This window comes from Polyodon spathula, unplaced genomic scaffold (assembly GCF_017654505.1).
Source record: "Polyodon spathula isolate WHYD16114869_AA unplaced genomic scaffold, ASM1765450v1 scaffolds_2289, whole genome shotgun sequence".
NCBI classification, from domain to species: domain Eukaryota; kingdom Metazoa; phylum Chordata; class Actinopteri; order Acipenseriformes; family Polyodontidae; genus Polyodon; species Polyodon spathula.
Window position 1 is genome coordinate 23,883 of NW_024473763.1, and position 8,118 is coordinate 32,000.

At 37.0% G+C, this 8,118-nt stretch overlaps 1 protein-coding gene, 2 non-coding genes and 1 pseudogene across 3 annotated transcripts; 2 read left to right on the forward strand and 2 right to left on the reverse strand.

Moving 5' to 3' along the window:
- Positions 1-2,103: 2,103 nt before the first annotated feature.
- On the forward strand, positions 2,104-2,759 carry LOC121310576 (GTPase IMAP family member 7-like; the record flags this gene model as incomplete). The annotated part of the gene is given in 2 exon segments (XM_041243659.1): positions 2,104-2,241; positions 2,243-2,759. Coding segments are annotated over 2 exon segments (655 nt in total), but the record flags the coding sequence as incomplete, so codon positions are not given.
- A 3,476-nt stretch (positions 2,760-6,235) lies between these two features.
- Positions 6,236-6,307, reverse strand: trnah-gug. The gene has a single exon. It is a non-coding gene; the product is annotated as a tRNA-His (tRNA).
- Positions 6,308-7,277: 970 nt separating this feature from the next.
- Positions 7,278-7,349, reverse strand: trnag-ucc. Its single transcript has one exon. It is a non-coding gene; the product is annotated as a tRNA-Gly (tRNA).
- A 364-nt stretch (positions 7,350-7,713) lies between these two features.
- On the forward strand, positions 7,714-7,877 carry LOC121310578 (annotated as a pseudogene).
- Positions 7,878-8,118: the final 241 nt, after the last annotated feature.

An 8,118-nucleotide genomic window follows, 5' to 3' on the forward strand; every position in this document is an offset into this window, starting at 1 on the left:
TTGCATTAGCCTACAACTATTTGTGGGACTGAAGATCTTGATTTAAGATGTGTTTGATTATTTGATCACATATATAGAAGTCATATGTATTTTGTTGTGGTTCACATTTTGCTTATTTTCACATAAAGTGTCATCGTACTTTTCTATTTTCGCGAGTGCTGTATGTTTATTTCACCTTGATTTCATGCAGCCTTTTTTTATTTCTGTTGTTGCTCCCATCTTTTGAATAATCAATGCTTGCCTGTTTCCTTACATGTTTATGTACTATATAGACATCACATGTCATTTCTTTGTTACTTATCAGTTATTTAGGTAGATAAATTACTTCAGAAAGCGATGTGATTGCATTCTTTATGGTTCATATTTACACTGTACACAGTCATAATTGGCCAAATCGAAGATTTGTTTTAGGTATTATTATTATTGAATTGAGTATTTATATTTGCACAGTATATATTTGAGTACAGTATGGCTGATTTTGTTTTATAAAGCCAAGGCAGGGGATGCGTTCACGGGGATCCCCTGACAAGTAACTAATTGTAACTGAGGCTGTAACTAGTTTTCTAAACCATGTAGTTGCTGTTTTGTCATTGTCACTGCCCCCTGGTGGCAGCTACATGTTGCTGTACATTTGCTCCCATTTCTCACCGCACATTTCTTCTGTTCCAGTGTTATTTTCATGGTTAGGACTGGTGCCATCATTAAATCAAAGTTAATGTGCCATCTAAGTATAAAATGAAATATAGAAAAGTACAAGCTGAAAAGTGTAAGCCACGTTTATAGTTTGTCGTTTTACTTGCAACTTCAAACTCTGTTTTTAGTAAATGTCAGGTGGCCATTGCTACACTGAGTAGACCAATGCGAGTGAAGCTGACTCCATTTCCTGTTGTACAACCAGGGAAAAGGTCAATTAATTTGTTGTTTATTGCAACAAACATGCAACCAGCATAAAGCATAATTGTATTAAGAAAATAAAACAGAACCATGCAAAATATTTATCATCAGCCTTTCAATAATGTTAATGGATATCAACAAATAGTGTAAAACCAACATGGAATGCCCCGCAGCAACTTTTGATTGGCATAATCGATTATCGGTAAAGATGCTGATCGACTGAAAAGGATTGTCTTAATATGTAAATTAATAAGTAATTGGTTACCAAATGTGTGATCACTGTGAAGTGGACTCCACTGTAGACTGTCATGCCAATGCATAATATATGAAACCTTCCAATAATACAGATACTTAGAGTACCAGTTTGTACTTAATAATAAGGATACATATGGATGCTATATGTCTGCCTTGTAATAGGGATACATATACAGACTGTCTACCAAATGATGGTTTCAGAGTAAAAAAAACTTAGGGAGACAGCAGTAGGGGGACACTTTGATTATGTCTTTACCCTTTTAAACTTTAATGTCTCTTAATTCAAAAACTGAAAACAGGCCTTTTATAAACTTTTAAAATTCTATTAACATATTAGAGATGTTATTTTGAAATACACAACTATCTCCTTTAGGTCTATATTTCACTCTCTGTCTCCATAATGAAGGTATATATATATATATATATATATATATATATATATATATATATATTATATATATAATATTATATATATACTATATTATAGATATATATATATATATATATCACGTAAAATAGATTTTATTTTTAAATATATCATACGTGTCTAAAAAATGTGTCTAGTAGTTACAACTGTGTGTGCTCAAACACGCCAATGCTTCACTTTACCGAATTAATCTAAACATGTTACTGAAGACGTGGTTCCTGTCCAGGGTGTAGTCCCGCCTTGCGCCCTTTGTGTGCCAGGTTGGGCTTCGGCTCATTGCGACCCTGTAAAGGATTAAGCGGTTAATGATAATGGATGAATGGATGTTACTGAACAGAGGATTAATACTGCTTATCTGTTTGTGAAGCACTGCGCTGCACACACAGTCAGAATTATTAAAGAATTAGCATACCCCTAAGCACCTACCACACAAACTGATTGATTTTTGTTATAAAACCACAACGGTGTCTTTTGTGCCTGAATTAGTTTTTAAACTTACTGTACCCACTTTTTCAGTGTCTGGAAGAATGGCGGGTTCTGAGTTGAGGATAGTGCTGCTTGTAAAAACTGCAGCTGGGAAGAGTGCAACAGGAGACACAGTCCTGGGCTCAAAGAAGTTTATATCTAAACCTGCTGCTGGTTCAGTTACAAAAGAGTGTGTGAAGATTAAAAGGAGAAGCTGAAGGGAGACCCGTTGCTGTGGTCAACACTCCAGGCTTGTATGACACTGTGCTTACTAATGAAAAAACTTTACTTGAAGTTTTGAAGTGCATTTCTCTGTCTTCCCCGGGACCCCATGCATTTCTGATGGTGCTACAAGTGGGTTGATTCACAGAGGAAGAGAGCGAGACAGTGAAACTCATCCTCAAATATTTTGGAAAAGAAGTTGATAGATACACAATGGCAGTCTTCACCCGCGGAGATGATCTGGAAGGTCTGACCATAGAAGAATACATCGAGACAACTAATAAGCATTTGAAGGAGCTTCTACGGAAGTATGGGAACAGGTGTCATGTCTTCAACAACAAGAACATGAGCGATCGCACCCAGGTCACTGAGCTACTGGAGAAGATAGACAAGATGGTGGAAGCAAACAGAGGAAAGTGCTGCACCAATGAGAACTACAAGAAGGTTGAAATGGCCATTGAAAAAGAGAAAAAGAGGACAATGAAGGAAAATTCAGGTTACAATGAGGAAGATGCTAGAAAGAAAGCAGAACAAAGCAATGCATTTATAAATAAAATAAATGAAGTTCCATTTGAAAGAACAAGAGATGGAGCAATGGAAAGGCCATGGAGGCAAAGGTAACAGAAGAGGAAGAAGGAATTGGAGGAGCCGTGTTATCAGGAGCAGGATCAGCCTTTGAAGCCAAAGTAAAAGTAACAATAAAACAGATAAGCGATATAGTAACAAAAGTGCTCTATACAGTGATATTCCATTCCACTGGAAGCAGATACTTAGGGCAGCTTGCCATATAGTATAGAATCAGGGATTATATTTTTTATTTTGTTGAATGAAATATTAAACCAAATATAACATTTTATCATTTATCATATCTTATACATTTAAAATGAAATCTGGCTTGATCCACTAAATCTTTGTTGGATATTTGTTTTGTGGTTTGATAAAATCATAATCTTTGATACATTAATGGACTTTCTCTACTTTTTCTATTGTTACTGTCTATATATATATATATATATATATATATATATATATATATATATATTATATATATATATTATATAATATATATATAATATATATAGTATAGTGTCAGTTTCCTTCAAATAAATAAAATAACATCTTAAAATAAATTCAGATATCACAACTGTTTTTGTTTATTTTCTTTCACATACAAATGTTAATTTAAATATTTCCAAAGTAAATTTATATTGTTCCCGCAACTATAACAAATTGATTACAACAAAGCTAAAGAGTTAACTAATTGGGTTGTGGGTGTGGGGTGGTGGTGGGGGGAGGATATATTCCACGTCGAACTTGTTTTAGTTTTCCCATTTGTAACAAGTTTTTTAGTTATACCTGGAATTAGCGTATTACATTTTTTAAGTTAATATATTTTTTATAAAAAATAAGAAAGAGTATATAGTACAAAAATTCAAATTTATATCCACAAATATTACAGTCAGCATTTTACCATTTTACATGAAGACTTTGTCAAGGGTGGCACAGGGTGGTTTAGTGCTGCTGCCTCATGGCTCCAGGGTTCCAGGTTTGATTCTGGCTTCAGGGGTCTTATTGGTTTCCTCCACCAGTCCAAAGACATGCTGTTTTGGAGGAAACCGAAGTACCTGGTGAAAGCCAATGCAAACACTGGGAGAATATGCAAACTCCACACAGACAGACAGACCCCTGAGATCAGAATCGAACCCAGGACCTGTGATTTGTTGAAAAATCTTGTTTCTTTTGTTATAAACTAGTAGTTTTATGTACTGCACCTACTCAGTGAAAGCTCAGCAGATGCAGAACAGTGGCACTGCATTTATTTTTGATGGAACACCTACAGAACACATTGTCTCGTTAAATAGTGAGATCTATTTAATGAGACAATGTGTTCTGAAAACACATTGTCTCATGAAACACTTTCCAGACTTCTGTTAGTAAAAATATACAGCATGGCATGGATATTTTTATAAAACAATAATTATGTTACTGTATTTGCAATGTGGCGTATCATACAAATAAACATAAAAGAACCTTCCCTGCCAGGGGAAAGCTCTCTTTTGGTTTTGCGGCTGCACAAATAAACATGGTGTTAAAAGTTTATTTATACAAAATGTAACCATGTGAAGGAACATTTGTTAAATGTTAAATGAATAGTATTAACATTTATAATTATAAAACGTATTGTAGTCAAATATAAACAATCTAAAAAGACCACTTCCAGTCTCACTTAGGGAAGTGTTCACTGATTAAGAGTTCAAAATGAAAACAAAAAATACAGAATGATTTTTCTCCCTTTTTGCCTTTAGACTGTGATTAGCCATTGTCAGCAAGCTTTCTGCACAACCACAACACTGTTTCAGTTCCCTTCAGTTTCTATAAAGCTGGTCATCCATGTATATAAATCAATAACAGCTACTATGAAGCAGCCCTTCCTCATTTACCTCATGGGTGCTTCAAGGGTATTGAAATGAGATGCATTCATGATTTACTAAAAGGGAGTATCCTCAGTGTTCATTTTCTATTAAATAATTATTAGACCGTACAACTGAATCTATTCCCATCACCTGACAATTCAGCTGTTGTCCAATCAGCTTTACTGATTTAGTTTCCTCTATTTCTGGTTACTGGACAAGTATTTAATTGAAAACACAAAAACTACCCATATGAAGCAGGGTCTCTTCACTCTAGTCCAGTGGTCCTCAAAGTCGTGCCCGCGAAGCCAGGCCATCATGCCCGCGGCAGCTGTTCCTAAATTATGGGTCGTGAACACATTTCCTGATCCTCCTGATATTTTCCAAATGGCTGGTCACCATTCAACCTGCTACTACTTGACAGACTCACCATTTTCTACGATCGTTATTTTTTCATCAACCTTCATCCATCATCATCAGTACAGGACTCTATTCGGAACTTCTTTATTTGTTGGTGAGATTATCCCTTTTCTGTTTGCTGTTTTTTTTTTCTACTTTGATACTTTGGTTCCTGTAATTTTGGTTTTGTTCTTTTGTTACTTTGGATTACATGTGCATTGCTTCACTGGACTTGTTAGGCCTAAATTTCATTTATGGGACTAAATAGCGCAATGGTAATTGGAAGCCAACAACACAGATAGTCTGTGGCGTCTTGTCGGTACAGTTCTGTGATTGCATAGCACAACCAGGCATGTTTCTAATTGGAAGCTCTATTCTAATAAATTGATGACTGATAGATCTGTGCTTTTGTCTCAAAAATAATCTGTCAAACTAGAAAAATCTAGGCATGCCGATACCTTGTAAAACATTTGGAATTGCATTAGCTGTGTTGTAATTGACGCTCGCTAGCACCTCTGGCCAATCATGAACTAGCATGTGGAATGTTTCATTTGGTTAAAAAAAAAAATAATGGCTGCGCAAATGAAAGTGAAGCATTTCCCCACTTAAAATAGGACTGCAGTCTTTGTGTACACTGGGAATCAAATGCTTAAAAAATGAACAGAAATCTGACGTGTAACAGATGATAAAACCAATCGTTTTAGAGCTGCTGTGCATCGTCATACAGCCATGTTTATTTTGGTAACACGTGTCTGTTTTTTTCATGCGCCCCCATGTGTAGTCTAAGAACAATCAAACCATTTGGCTACAGTAGGTTCTATCAGATGGATGTTTAATTGTTAAATGTTCGCTTTTACAGTCCCGGATTCAAATGCACGACAAGCCTCAATTTAATTGTTTAGTGTTACACTTTTCCAATTTTGAGGACACCGTAAGGATGCGGCTTAATTAAGGCAATTCTTAAAAATAAATCTTGACCGTTTGCAACTAATGTTTTGTTATATTTTCCTCATTTGTAAGACTGGAATGCATCATGACTGTACTCACACGATGAAGCATTTGCTGTGTTCTAGTTTCTTTCATAAAGGTGCATGAAATGAAGATGTGTGGGGAAAAACAAGAAGAAATAAAAAGAGATTCTCTGCTGTATGAAGACACCACCTGCCGTGACCCGGATTCGAACCGGGGTTGTTGCGGCCACAACGCAAAGTACTAACCACTATACGATCACGGCCAACTACCGAGAAGCTCGTCCTTGCACAGTCAGCTGGGCGCTCCGTGCTGCAAACCGCAGAACAATGAGGAGTAGCTAGAGGGCTGAATCGGCCCAGGTCTGGAACAGAGCAGGTCCAAACCCCCGTGTCACCTCAGTGCTGGGCTGCTCCTCTGAGCAGACATTGCATGCAGCCCTTTGCAAAACAACGAAACACTGTCTTGTATTTTTTTGTTTCTTTACATGTGTGTAGGCTAATGCATGCATATTTATTAATATATTTTGTATTACACGTTTCCAATAATGACTCATTGCCGGTACGCGCTCAATCACATGACTGAAATATCACAGTCACGTAGGGCTCGGATTGCGCAGTGGTTAAATCAGGACTGCAGTCTTTGTGTAAACTGCGAATTAAATGCTTACAACTTCAACAGAAATCTGACATGAGAGTATAAAACCATTCATTTTAGAGTTGCTGTACATCGTACAGCAATGATTATTTTGGTAACACGTGTTTGGTTTTTTCGTGCACTCATGTGTAGTCTAAAACAATCCGACTCACAGTATGATGTTCTATCAGATGGTGGTTTAATTTTAAATGTTTGATTTTGCAGCGCATGCAATTTCAACGTTTTTTTTTTTTTTTTTTTTTTTTTCTGTGGCAGGACTAACAATAGGACGATATCACCCCTTAGAATGTGATTAATCATACAACTCACGCTTACCATCCATATTCGCAGTTTTCCCGACAGCGCATTATCAATGCATGATCCCAAATGAACACCTTCGTTTAATGAGACTTAATGTACTGACTATTAACACTTCACAGATCATTAACTCACAGTGAAACACTAAAAGTGATGCTTTTAAAAGTATTCACCAGTTTGAACAAAGAAACAAATTGCGGGTGTAAGTCAAAGTATTTGTGGAATGTATTACGCTTTATTCCAATCTTAAAAGAAAAAACGGACGCATTCAAAAAACCAATTGCGTTGGCCGGGAATCGAACCCGGGTCAACTGCTTGGAAGGCAGCTATGCTCACCACTATACCACCAACGCCTCAGTTTCCAAAAAACGATGGATTGCTGGTAAGTGCTCAATCATGTGACTGAACTATCACAGTCACCAAGGTGTCTGCACTGTTAAAATAGCACTGCAGTCTGTACTTTATACAACACTCTTCGTTTTGGTAACTCATTTGATTGTCAGGGTTAGGGTTCGGTTTAGGGTGAATGCTTTTCCTTTCTCACAGAGCTGCTCCTCAAGATCTTTAGAGAGCTCAACAGCAACTGCAGTGTCAATAATAAAAACCTCTGCGTTCGAGGCTTCATTTAACTTCACTGTATTATTAGAAGAAACTTGCCCACAGGCAAGTCCAATGTATTTGCTGTAGTGGGTAGCATTTTCTTATTGCTTGTTCAGCAGCTTTGCGCAGTGGCAGTATCATAGCCCATGAGGTTTGTCCGAGGCGTGATTATTGCTAATTGAAAACTTTAACCAATACCCCGCTGTGGTGACTTGAAATATAGTCATTGCTGGCAATTTTTGACAGTCTCACAAACTCTGCTATCATCTAGTTGAAAGTGAAGAACCAATGCACCAAATGAACCAAATTGCACTTCAACTCTCTTGCACTGTGATTGTTAGAAAGTGGGCGGTGACGCGAACACGTCACAAGAGGCTTCTCTGCTGTCAGTTTAACCCGGGCTGTCAGTGCAGTCAGTGCCTGGGAGCGGGAATAGGCAGAAAGGAAACTATTCTGCAACTCATCTGATGGACGAGTCAGGAGAAATCAATAACTCAGTGTGGGAAATGAGTTTCAGGATTT